This window comes from Suricata suricatta, chromosome 7 (assembly GCF_006229205.1).
Source record: "Suricata suricatta isolate VVHF042 chromosome 7, meerkat_22Aug2017_6uvM2_HiC, whole genome shotgun sequence".
NCBI lineage: Eukaryota > Metazoa > Chordata > Mammalia > Carnivora > Herpestidae > Suricata > Suricata suricatta.
This window is the reverse complement of record NC_043706.1, coordinates 47,715,317-47,729,411: the sequence shown is the minus strand read 5'-3', so window position 1 is coordinate 47,729,411 and position 14,095 is coordinate 47,715,317. Positions and strand designations below refer to the sequence as shown.

The window sequence follows — 14,095 nt, the reverse complement described above, 5'->3', positions numbered from 1 at the left end:
TTATAATAATGTGTTTTAGTGTTCTGATATCAGAATGTATAGGGTATCATGGGATAGCAAAACAGAGACAGATTTCTATGGCAGGAGTGGTGGATTTAATGGGGAGACTAGGAATATCTTACTAGCAGAACTAGAACTTGGGTTTATTCTGATGGGCGAGTGGGTAGTGCTGATGCTGTTGGACCACAACTGTACATTGAGAACCATTGTTCTACTGTCCAACTCAGAGACAAGGGAAGGAAGAAAGTGTGTACTAGAGAATTTATGAACCAGACCTAGAGAGGTCACACTTCAATTCTGCTACGTTTTATTTACTATAGCTCTGTCATATGGGCTTCACCTCACTGCAAAGGCGGCTAGAAAAGATGGTCTAACTGAACCTCAGAGGAAAAGGGAGATCGTTTGGTTTTCAACCCTTGAGTCTCTGCCACAGGAAGGTGTGGTATTCTTATAGCTAGTGAAGTGGGGTCTAGAAAAGACAACCTTTGGAACTTAATTTTATGGGGGTAGGTCCTTGAGAACAGCAGGGTACATTGTTTCCTGGAATGAGACATGAAATTATGTTAACAAAATTCTTTAAAACCTTTACATGTGTCAGTGATTATGGTACTTGGAATTTAAGCAGAAACGTTTATTTGAGATCTTTAAATTGTGTTGAATTACCACTAAGCCTCAGAAAGTAACACTTAATACTTTGGCATACATGAAATATTTACTGTTTTAAATGAGAGTTTTTATTCATGTATTGCCTTATTGTTACTTTCAGACAAAAATCTATGGTTCTTTCTCATGAAGTTGGACGGAAACTTTATGAAAGGGGAGATGAAGAACAATGGTTTTAAGTTGTCAGATAAGCTCTACCAGCATGCCAAGTTAATCGATAACAGTACCGGTAATGAAAATACCCAGCATTTCTTGAACACACACCAGACCTTTGCTTTGTTTTGTAGGAATCAGGAGATTGAGAATGACTTACTAGTGCTGTATAAGCATTTTAGATATATGAACTCATTTCACCCTCACAAGAACCATATGAATGAAGCAGGTATTTTTATTATTCCCATTTCACAGATTAGATAACTGAGGCACAGAGAGTTAAACATGTTGGTTCATACAGTTAATAAGTAACAGTTCTAGGATTCACATCCAAATAGTCTGACTTCAGAAGCCAAGGTCGGGGTGCCTGGGTGGCTCAGTCATTTAAGTGTCTGGCTTAGGCTCAGGTCATGATCTCACAGTTTGTGGGTTTGAGCCCCATGTCAGGCTCTGTGCTGACAGCTATCTCAGAGCCTGGAGCCTGCTTCGGATTCTGTATCTCCCTCTCTCTCTGACTCTCCCCTGCTCACACTGTCTCTGTCTCTCAAAAAAAAAATTAAAAACATAAAAAAAGTTAAAAAAAAGAAGTCAAGGTCATATCTATGATTCTCTACCTCCCTGAATCTTCACTCAAAGTGAAGGACTAGAACAAGGCATAGGGAACTCTCTCCTGTACATTTGCAGTAAAGTAGGCTTGGGGGGGTGGTCTGAGGCATAAATACTGTTCTTTGGCCATAATACTTGGTTTGTTTTGCAATGGAAGAATTTTTTAATCATGCACTTTTTTTTTTTAAGACTCTTGTCTGTTTATTAAGACCTAGTCCTTTGACAACTGTTTGTTCTTCCAGTTGCTGCACCCGGCCCGGTAGCAACATAAGCAGCTCCTGAATTGCCTGGAGAACCTTAGGGTAAATCATGGGAAGTGAGAAGGCAATTCTTGTTTTGATTATGTATCTGAGCAATTTCTTTTTCTTCCCCAGACAGGACCGTCCTTGTGGATATGAATCTTCCATTACTCAAAGGCCTCTATGTGATGGGGACTTTAGAATTCCCTGTGGACAGAAGCAATGTTCTGAATGTGGCATGCATGGTCATTGTAGGCGGGGAGCTGAAAGTTGGTGAGTACAGGGCACAAGGATTGGAAGCATAATGGAAATTAAGCTCTGTGAGAAGGGCCTTGGAAAATGGTGGTATCATCTGGCAGGTTGCTTAATGGAATTTGGGGAGGCCTAAGGCAAGGGGCAAGTTTACTAGTAAAGCTTTTCCTGTACAAGCTTCCAATGTCAGAGAAATGACTGCCTGTGCTCCCTTCTAGGAGTTTTATTGTTTCAGGTCTCACATTTAGGTCTTTAATCCATGTTCAGTTTATTTTTGTGTGGGGTGTAAAAAAGTGGTCTAGTTTCATTCTTCCACATGTAGCAGTCTCATTTTCCCAACACCATTTGTTGAGGAGATTGTCTTTTTCCTATTACATAATCTTGCCTTCTTTGTCAAAGATAAATTCACCGTATAATTGTGGGTTTATTTCTGGGCTCTCTATTGTGCTGCGTTGACCTATGTGTCTGTTTTTGTGCCAGTACCAATCTGTTTTGATCACTACAGCTTTGTAGTGTATCTTGAAATCTGGGATTGTGATACTTCCAGTTTTGTTCTTTTTCAGGATTACTTTAGCTATTCATGGTTTTTTGTGGTTCCATAAAAGTTTAGGATTGTTTGTTCTAGTGCTATGAAAAATGCTGTTGGTATTTTGATCAGGATTGCATTAAATGTAAGGACTGCCTTGGGTTATATGGACATTTTAATGATATTTGTTCTCCCAATCCATGAGCATGGAATGTCTTTCCACTTGTTTGTGTTGCCTTCAATTTCTTTCATCAGTATTTTATAGTTTTCAGAGTACAGGTCTTTCACTTCCTTGATAAAGTTTATTCCTAGATAGTTTATTATTCTTGATGCAATTGTAAATGAGATTGTTTTCTTTCTTCTTTTTTAAAAATATTTATTTTTGCGAGAGAGAGCGGGAACAGGGGGAAGTGCACAGAGAGAGAGAGAGAGAGAGAGAAAGAGAGAGAGAGAGAGGGAACAGAGGATCCGAAGCAGGCTCTGGGCTGATAGCAGGGCTCTAACTCTAGATCTGCAAATCATGACCTGAGCTGAAGTCAGATGCTAAGCTGACTGAGCCACCCAGGTGCCCCAATGGGATTGTTTTCTTAATTTTCCTTTCTCTTACTTCATTATTAGTGTATAGAAATACAATGGACTTCTGTATATTAATTTTGTATGCTGTGTTATTGAATTTATTTATCATTTATTTACTTTTTGGTGGAGTCTTTAGGGTTTTCTATATATAGTATGATGACATCTGTAAATAGTAAAAGTTTTATTTCTTCCTTACCAATTTGGGTTCCTTTTCTTTCTCTTTGTTGTCCGATTGCTGTGGCTAGGACTTTCAGTACTATGTTTAACAAAAGTGGTGAGAGAAATTAAAAAAAAAAAAAGAAAAAGTGGTGAGAGTGGACATCCCTATTTTGTTCCTGACCATAGGGGAAGAGCTCTGTTTTTCACCATTGAATATGATGCTACCTGTGGTTTTCTCATATATGACCTTTATTATCTTGGTATATGTTCTCTCTAAACCTACTTTGTTGTGGGTTTTTATCATGAATGGATGTTGTACTTTGTAAGATGCTTTTTTTTTTTACATCTATTGAAATGATTATATGATGTTTATCCATTCCCTTGTTGATATGATATATCATAATGATTGATTTGCAAATACTGAGCCATTCTTGCATCCCAGAAATAAGTCTCCTTTGATTATGGTTAATGGTATTTTCAATATGTTGTTGGATTCAGCTTGCTAATTTTTTTGTTGAGGATTGTTATATCTATGTTCATCAGAGGATAGTGACCTGTAGTTCTCTTTTTCTATAGTACCTTTATCTGGTTTTGGTATTAGAGTAATGCTGGCCTCATAGAATGAATTTGAAAGCTTTAGTCTTCTATCTTTATTTTGAATTGTTTGAGAATACACATTAACTTTTTTCTACATCTTTGCTGGAATTCACCTGTGAAACCACCTACTTCTAAATTTTTGTTTGTTAAAATTTTTTTTGACAATTGATTCAATATTATTCCTGGTAATTGATCTGTTCAAATTTTCTATTTCTTCCTGATTTGGTTTTGGGAGGTTATATATTTCTAGAAGTTTATCCATTTCTTCTAATGTGTGAAATTGTTCGAATATCATTTTTCATAATATTTGTTTATACTTGTGTGTTTGTGATGTTCATTGTTATTTCCCCTCTTTCATTTCTGATTTTGTTTATTTGTGTTCTTTTGTTTTGAAGACTCTGGTAAAGGCTTGTGAATTTTGTTGATCTTTCTAAAAAATTAGTTTGTAGTTTCATTGATTTATTGTTTTTTTAGTTTCGATTTTGTTTATTTCTGCTCTAATATTTATAATTTCTTCTACTAGTCTGGGATTTTGTTCTTTTAAGCTCCTTTTAGATATAAGTTTAGGTTGTTTATTTGAGATTCTTCTTGCTTCTTGAGGTAGACCTGTATTGCTATCAACTTTCCTCTTCAAATAGCTTTTGCTGCATCCCAAATATTTTGGACCATTGTGTTTTCATTTTCATTTGTCTCCATATATTATGTGATTTCCTTTTTAATTTCCCCATTCATTGTTTAGTAGAATGTTATTTAATATCCACATATTTGTGCTTTTTCCAGATGTTTTTCCTGTGGTAGATTTCTAGTTTTATTGCATTATGGTTGGAAAAGATGCATGGTATGATTTCAATCATTTTGAATTTGTTGAGACTAGATTTGTGGCTTAACATGTGATCTCTTCTGGAGAATATTCCATATGCACTTGAAAAAATATGTATATTCTGCTGATTTAGGATGGAATGTTCTAAATATATCTATGAGATCCATCTGGCTTAAGGTGTCATTCAAATCCACTGATTCCTTGTTGATTTTCTGTTTACATGATCAATCCATTAATGAAAATGGGGTGTAAAAGTCCCCTACTATTATTGTACTATTACTGATTACTTCTTTTCTGTTTGTTAATAGGTGCTTTATGTGTTTGGATGTTCTCATGCTGGATGCACAAATATTTATAGTTGTTATATATTCTTGTTGGATTGTTCCCTTTATAATTATGTAGTGTCCTTCTTTGTCTCTTATTATGGTCTTTGTTTGAAAGTCTATTTTGTCTGATATAAATATTACCACTCTGGCTTTTTTTCACTTCCTCTTGCATTATATTTTTCTGTCCCTTCACTTTCAATTCTGCATGTATCTTTTGGTCTGAAATGAGTCTCTTATAGGTAACATATATATGGGTCTTGCCTTTTATCTGTTCTGTTACTGTATGTCTTTTGACTGGACTGTATGATTGGACTGTCCATTTGTATTCAGAGTAATTATTGATAGGTATTTACTTATTGTCATTTTGTTACTTGTTTTATGGTTGTTTTTGTAGTTCCTCTCTGTTCACATAAATCTATGTTTAAGGTTCTTGATACATGTTGTCAAACTGCTTTTCAGAAAGATTTCACATATTTGTAGTCACTTCACGTATCTCAGAGTTATGAGATCCCTCACTCCCTGACATAGCCTTGAAACACAACTTTGTTCAATTCCTATGAGAGTATGAACCCAGAGGGAAATAATTTTTTATGGGTAGACCTTGACTTCTGAACAGAGTCAAATGAGTATAGCAATGACCAGTATGGGCGCTAAGTCAAATGGCTTGGGGTCAAATCCATGTAGGTTACCTACTTGCTGTTTGACCTGAAGCAAATTACCCTTTGGACACATCCATTTATTCAGCTGTAAAGTATATGGCAAAATGGAAACTTCCTTGAAGGAATGTTAAAACCATTAAACATAACAGTTTCTTCTATGTGCTTGGCATGTAATAGGTATTTGATATGTGTTAGTTTATCTGTCAGGGTGCTTGCAGAAAATAGATGCCATACTGAATTGGACTTAATTGAGGAAATGTTAACGAAGGAGAGAGTCATAGAAATCCAAATGGCATGGGGCCTTCCCCAGGGCTAGTGACAGCAGAGCATCCTTACTACCCCTTGTCATAAAGGAATGAGAAAAAGAAGTCATTGCTGGAATTAGAGAGGGTAGAGGATGCGTGGAAATGATGGCAGACAGTGACATGATGTGTCTGAGACTTACCTGGTACAGGGAACAACCGATGGGTAAAAAAAAAAAACCCTTGAAAACCCTTGATCTCACTTTCTTTCCTCCCTTGACTCTGGTTCATGCTATCACTTGGCTAAACCCAAATGGAGCTCAATAAAGGAGAGCTTGATGTAGCAACTGCAGATCAACAGTATCCTGAAGGCACTGAGCAGAGGAAAGAAATGCAGGGTTTGGAAATGGAAGTGTCAACAGAAGCTCTCTAGCACAATCAGCTTCCAGCTACCATAAGAGATACCATCCTTTTATTAAGACTGTGAAACATTAAACTACCTTCTCTGTACAACCCTTCATGTAGTTGGTCCTGCCAACTATATTGGGCACTCTGATTCTTACTTTTACATTTTTTTAAATTTTTTGGAGAGAGAGCAAGAGTGTGCACATGCGGGGTTAGGCAAAGAAACATGGCGAGGGCGAATCTCAAGCAGGCTCCATGCACAGCACAGAGCCCAGCATGGGGCTTGATCCCACAACCCCGGGATCCTGCTCTGAGCTTAAATCAAGAGTCAGAAGCTCAACCAACTGAGCCACTGAGGCACCCCAAATCCCTACTCTTTTCATATGTCCTGACTCTAATACATATCTCTACATTGTAAATTTTTGTAAGGATTATTTTGTTTTCCCTTGTGTTTTAGGGGGATCTTAGTGTCATACTTTTTAACTTCTCTCCTTATCATTTCAATCAATTTTTTCACAATGGGGAAATCCTTCTAGATTCTGATCTTTTCCTCCCAGGTTAATCCCATTTGCTCATTTATTTAATATTTTATAAAATCTTTAGCTAACTGATAGAAATAATAAATAAAACTCAGCCTTGTTCTGACTAGAAAAGGTATTTCAGTTTGACATCTATTGCTAAGATTGGTTTTTTTTTGTAAGTTGCTTTAGGTTTCTCAGTTCACTTATTACTATAATAAAAACTTGTTACCTGAAATCTATACCTTTGAAGGGAAGTAACATGGAAACTTTCCAATTTGGATTTATACATTTCAAATTTTATTTTAAAATTTGTCTATTCCCAACTATATTTTTATGCATTAGTAGACAGTGGTGTATTATTTTTCTTCCTGCTTTGTCCATGTGTTCCAGGCCTAAAGGTTGATTACTGGAACCCATCTGCCCAATTTTATGTGTGCTATGCCTGAAGGAAGACTTTCAACCCGTCTGTCTAATTCTACCACACCCTCAAGAAATCCCAACATGAAACAGATAATAAGACTGGTTAGTAAACAAACTTAATAGATGTGGACATTGGCACAGAGTACTGCCAGGATATGTGTGCTGTCCTATTTGATCCAAGTCCTAACACTGTGGAATTATATTTCTTGGTGGTCCTGCTTTTAAGTCAACTAGTGATGGCAGAAGGTATCAGCTGACTTTTAGTAGAGTAGAAAGATAGAATGCTATAGAATTAGAATGAAAGATTAAGATCAAAGCTTTGCTTAGAGGTTATAGCTGCATCACAAATGCCAAACTCAGTTTCATTCTTTCTTCAGTGATTATCTCATTAATCTGATAAAACGGTTGAGATAAGCATAAAGTATTTCATTACTGTGTCCATTCTTTCATGCGTCATGTGTTTGCTCATTGCCTATTGTTTGCCAAGTACTATGGGAGACGTTGGATGTACAGAAATATCAGTCACGAACCCTAGCTTGCAAGAAATGTCTCAGTAAAATAGTGGAGACAAACAAGTAAAAACATCATTGGAAGAGTCTCATCTTCCAACCTGGAGGGGCTTAAAGATAAAGGAAGAGATCTGAAAAGGTACATCTTTGTGGAAATGAATTATACCTTCAGGAAATTATAGGGAATATATATGCCTGGGTTGTGGGATTTATAGAATGGTGCTAGCCAGTGAAGCTTCTTGGCCTAATACCTTATGTTAAAGAGTTTGGACCTCATCATGAAGGCTGTGCATGGGTAGTCCCTGAATAGTTTTAGGTAAGGAAGTGACATGATTAGATTTGGTCTTAGATCACTCCTGGAAATGGAGGAGGTGGTGGTAGGGAGACAGTATATTGAAAGGGACACAGTGAAATGTGAGAAGATACTAAGGTGCTTCAGGAGATAATTTGTAAAGGAATCAACTAAGGCACTGGAAATAAAGAAAAACAATGAATTGCAGAAACACTGTAGGTGTAAAAAAATCACTAGGACCTAGTGGCAATTTTGATGTGACGTGAGAAGGAGTTGTTTAGGACCCATGCCACATTTCAGGTTGGGAGATCTGGGTCAATGGTAATGCGAGGTTGGAATCCCCTTTCTACCACTTTTTAGTTGAGCAGCCATGGGTAAGTTACAGGACGGATCTATCTCTGCCTCTGTTTCCTTCCCTTTGAAATGGGAATAATAATAGTTCTTATTCATGGAGTTTTTATGAGAATTAATTATTTATTAAAGTGCTTGAAATAGTGTCAGACACACAGAAAGCCCTCACAGTTGTTTAAAATGTGGATCCATAGACCTCAGGATTAGACTTTCATGGAGTATGTAAGTGGCTACAATTTAGGGGAGCACCAGTGGGGGTTAAGAAAAGATGGTTAGATGAAGCTGAGCTCAGGAAGGAGGATGGAAAAGAAACAGCAGTGCAGGGATAAGGAAAATGAAATGACAGGAAAATAATATCTTGAAACAAAGGAGGGAATTTACAAGAAAAAGGGATAAGTCATTAGTATGAGATATGGCAGAGAGGAAAGAAAGTAGGAAAGAAAATTGGCCATCTTATTTTAGCTTTTTGTTTTTGCTTTATAATGGCTGTTCAATATAGTTTTGACACAAGATGTTATTTTGCATGTAGAACAAAGAAAAAATTTGAGACGTATTATTTTAGCAACAGTAACTTTTAATACATTCAATACCATTTCTTTAACAGCTTCATTTTTTTTTTTTTGGCTTTAATGTAATCTTAAGTACAATTGAACATATTCAATTTCATGTTTACAAATGAACAGTAGTCATATTTAGAGTGGTGCCATTAAACCTTTATATGCTTTCATGAATAACTTTTTGGAGGATGATAAAATGTTGCAAATTACTAAATATTAAGGAGAAAATAATTCCTATGATATGATGGTTGTCCAAAGGTTTACTTATAGATTTGTCCCTGTCTGTCCCCTTCCTGCTTCCTTCCCTTTCTTTCTCCTTCATTGATTGCCAGCTCAGTGGCAAATATTCTTTCTGAGACTTGAGTACTCAGGAGTAAGTAAGACAGATAAGATTCCTGTTTAATAAAATGAAGTAAAGTCAGGGTTTGATCTATGCACCATAGATTAGGTAGGTAGTTAAAGCCTTTCTGAAAAGTCACTGTGACCTCAGACCATAGAAACAAAAAAGAGATAGATTTGCAAATATTTGGACTGCAGGTTTCCAGACAGAAGGAAGATCTAGTGCAAAAGTCTCAGGGAAGAGCTGGAATGTGCTTCATATCGTTGTGAAGTGGAATGGCAGCATAGTAGCTGGAGAATAGTGAGCAGTAGATATGCGTTTCATGAGGAAGCCTGGATTTTAAGGAATGTAGTGCTTTCTAAAGTATGAAAGATACAAAGGTGCCCAAATTCTGCTGAAAATTGTCACTTTTCACATATCATTAGTATAATATTAACAAGACAGAAATTAGTTTAGGACCCTTATAAATATGACAATTCTAGAGAGCTGGATTATAATTCTAGTTAAGCAACTCATTTTACAACTTTTGGAATATTCTCTAATTGTAGATTTATAACAGTCATATCATAGATCTCAGTGATTGTGTGAATTCTCTGTTTCATTGCATGGATAAGGAAAGTGAGATCCAGAGTGATTACTGACTTGTTCTCCTGTCTCCTAGTTGATAAAGACCAAGACCAGGAGTAAATTAGGCTATTTTTCTTACCTTAAATACTCATCCTTCAATTGAAGCCAGTGCCCAAGGACTATTTTTACTGGGAGCACTTCCTGACTCCATTTAGTAGATTTCAGTGTGTCTTTTGTTCTGGTCTGTTCTATCAATTCATAGTGTCATTATTCCATTCATTTTATTGTTATAAAGTGGTATCTTCTCATGAAGATACCTTCTCTATTATGATAGACCAGACATTTTGTGACCCTAGTACCTAGTTCATAGTAGGCTTCTGATACTGTGCTGTGTGACTGATTAGTGTATACATAAATGAATGTATATATATAGGTCTGTTTTTTAGCTCAATGCCTTTTTCTTGTAACTTGTTCTGTCTCCATAGACTTAAATGTCTATATCTGTGAGGAAGGAATTATAGTATTAATGTGTAAATGACTGCAATGCTCTTCCCCCCATATGAAAGGAATGAAACAATGGCAAAACACATTGGAAAAGTTGGTGATATTCTACAAATCCAAAGTATTTTCAATTTTTAGTCTGCCTAGGAGAGGAAAACTCATAAAAATGCTCAACTCAAAGCCTGTTTAATAAACATTGGTTTGTTGATTGTTTTAAATGTTTGTATTTCTTTGCCCATGAGTAGGTCTGAACTCATCTTTTTCACCAATGTCAGGGATATCACCAGTGAGAGAGATATCATTCCTATACTTTAAAATATGTTTTTTGTTATATTAGATATCAATGACATCAACATGTTAGGCATCCAAATGTTTAACGCAATAGAGTGTTTTAATCTCATAGTTTTAAAATTGAAAATGGAGGGTCACCTATGTGGCTCAGTCAGTTAAGTGTTTGACTCTTGATTTTGGCTCAGATCATAATCTCATGGTCATGGGATTGAGGCCCACATCCGGCCTAGTGCAGATTTCAGAGCCTGCTTGGGATTTTCTCTCTCTTTCTGTGTCTGCCTGACCCCTGCTTCTGTGTGCTTCCTCCATCTCTATCAAAATAAACAAATAAAAAAATAAATTAAAATTGCAAATGGAAAACTCTCTTCTGATGGTTTGTAGGTGGATTTCAGAGAGGGATTACCAATAATAATTAGTGTCTTTGAAAGTTAATAGAACCCTCCTGATCTCTAGGTAAGCAAAGACCTGCCCCACACATCGATTTCCCTGAGGACATGGCAGTTTATTGTTTCCTTGTCCTGTCACAGCAAGGTCATGTGACATGCTGCCTAGTTGCTCAGTAATTATGCTAAGAACTGGGTTTTTATCTTAAAACTTGTCACATATTGTTTTGCAGAGTTAGTGATGGGTATTTGTCAGCCTTGTCTCACATTTGTAGCCAGGAGCCTAAGGTCATCATTAGCACATGACTTTGATTGTCAGGAAATGAAGTACTGGGTCTATGGAAGTTTCTTTCATTGCTTCTATGATTGGGACTTTCTCAATCCTGAAGAAGAAAAATCCATACACAGTTTATTGCCTTCCAAACTGACAGTTCTGTAAGGCTCATTGGATGATTAAGTAATAAAAAGGAGACAAACCAGAGAAAAGTGTAGATTAAAACATATCCTCTAGCCTAAAGCCACAATACCCAGTAGTTAGACTCATTGCGTAGCCAGAGAGAATCTTGTAGTGATGTTTAAAAATAATATATTAAATTAAAAAAATCCTCTTTCAAGTTTAACTATGGCCAGAAAATAATACAAATAAAGCACACATTTAATGTGTAAATATGACTATTCGTATACCTAAATATCTGCAAAAGAGATCATTTATAAATTAGCTAATATGAATCATGAGTCAACAAATCAGTTTCTGTTTACACTGACAGTTTGTGAATGAAATTCCTAGTTATGTGATAAAGTTAAAAAGTGACACAGAGGGATGTTACTTTTTAAAAAAATTTTTTAAATTTATTTTTGAAAGACAGAGAGAGGCAGTGCGAGCAAGGGAGGGGCAGAGAGAGAGGGAGACACAGAATCTGAAGCAGGCTCCAGGCTCTGAGCTAGCCGTCAGCACAGAGCCCGATGTGGGGCTCGAACCCATGAACTGTGAGATCATGACCTGAGCCGAAGCCAGACGCTTAACCGACTGAGCCACCCAGGTGCCCCGGCATGTTACTTTTAAATAGTGTATTTATTTAACTATAAGGACAAAAGCATACAAGCTTGTTCTTTTCAGGTCCTGGAAACACTAAACTCAATTTCTGTGAGTCTTGAAGAAGACTGGTAGCCAATGTTAAATAATAACATAATTCAAAATGAATTTAAGCAAAGAGATATCTCTTTTATCTTAAGATGGATACTAGTTCTCTGACAGATAAACATAAACATTACACCATATACATACATATATATATACATATATATATATGTATGAAATGATTCTTCTATTTTGTTGGAGTATCTTTCTTTCTTTCTTTTTTTTTTGACATTTATTTATTATTGAGAAACAGAGAGAGTGTGAACAGGGGAAGGGCAGAGAGAAGGGGAGATGCAGAATCTGAAACAGGCTCCAGGCTCTGAGCTGTCCGCCCAGAGCCCAATGTGGGGCTCAAATCCACAAACTGTGAGATCATGACTTGAACCGAAGTCAAACGCTTAACCGACTGAGATGCCCTGGTCCCCCCTGGAGTATCAGTTTCTACTAAACACATTTACAGTAGTGTCTTTAATATTTTAATATTTTCTAAATCATTGTTTCCCAAAGTATATTTTGGACTCTTGAACTTCCATCACAATAACAGTAAAATTCCCTTAGAAATTGATTATTTTTAAATGATTAACTTGTGGATTATATAATAAAATAACTTACATATTGTTTAATTATTTTTGCATGAAAAACTAAATTATTTTAAGCAAATAGGAGAATAAATGACTTAATAAGTAATTTGTTTCCTTGTTTAGAAACCTCTTTTAAGAGTGTTTCAGTTGGAGATAACTTTAATTGTATTTTCTGCAGTTCCTTGGGCTGGACATACAAATAAGTAATCACCTAATATTTTTGCTATTGAAATGTTTAGTTACTAGCAGTTTAGAAATAGAACATTACTAATTGGGAAGGGCTTCCTTTCTTTTTCTTAATTTATAATTTTAAATATTAATATTAAAATGTTGCATTTTTTCATTGTTACATTGTTACATTTTTCCCATTACTACTAAGAGCCAACATTTTTAAAAGCATTTAAAACATTTTATATGTAGACACTGTGCCATGTATTACTAACATGCAGTACATCATTTAACTCTCAATAAAGGTATGCTATTATTATGTCTATTTTAAAGTTGCCAAAACCAAGGCTTGTAGAAGTGAATTAGCTCACTCTTGTTTATATAGTTTTAAGGGGTTTTATACATTTTGCAAGTATGTGAATGCATACATTATGTATTAACTTTTATTTATTTAATTTTTTTTAAGTTTATTTATTTTGAGAGAGAGAACAAGAGTGGGGCAGGGGCAGAGAAAGAGGGGGAGAGACAATCCCAAGCAGGCTCCTGCTTTCAGCGCAGAGCCTGAAGCAGGGCTCAATCCCAAGAACCGTGAGATTGTGACATGAGCCAAAACTAAGAGTTGTAGACTTAATCTACTGAGCTTCCCAGCACCCTTAACTTTTATTTTAGTATTCTATCAATTGTTGGACAAAATGACAGTCCTCATCAATGATAAAATCCTGTCAGCCTGAATAAAATCACTCTCCAAGGGATTAGAGATTATCATTTGTGCCTACTGGTTACTCTTATGATCAATCATTATTTCATTGGACTGAAACAGCCCCTTCATTCTACTTCTCTTTTCATCTAGTTTTGATTCTAGAGGAGGAATGTTTTAGGGATAGGTGGGTCAAATGCACATTAGGAATTAAAATCTAATTCATAATAAAATCTGCTTCACAATTGGTTTAGTTTGTTTATTTGCCAGTTTGATTTTGATCATAAGAATGTTCTGGAGGCTCTGCTCTGAAGAAAATAGAGATCACAAGACTCTAGGAAAACTGCGGTGTTCCAGTTAGAAGTTCAACTTCTAACATTATCACTATATACTGACTTCAGAGGACAGAAGAAAATGTGCAAAATTGATTTTGGGGGGTAATTTCTAACCTTTTATGGGCAATCATGATAGTTCATGGAATTTTAAGGTTTACTTGGACAGAAATACAAATTATTTAGAAACAATTTGTTGTAGGGCACCTGGGTGGCTCAGTCGG

General features: G+C 36.0%; 1 protein-coding gene across 1 annotated transcript in view; it reads left to right on the top strand.

Moving 5' to 3' along the window:
• The window catches only part of PKHD1 (PKHD1 ciliary IPT domain containing fibrocystin/polyductin), a 466,767-nt gene that overhangs the window by 298,946 nt on the left and 153,726 nt on the right, over positions 1-14,095 (top strand). Inside the window, exon 52 of the mRNA XM_029945445.1 lies at positions 1,797-1,934. Coding sequence (XP_029801305.1) covers positions 1,797-1,934 — 138 coding nt within the window. The remainder of the gene's footprint in view (positions 1-1,796; positions 1,935-14,095) is intronic.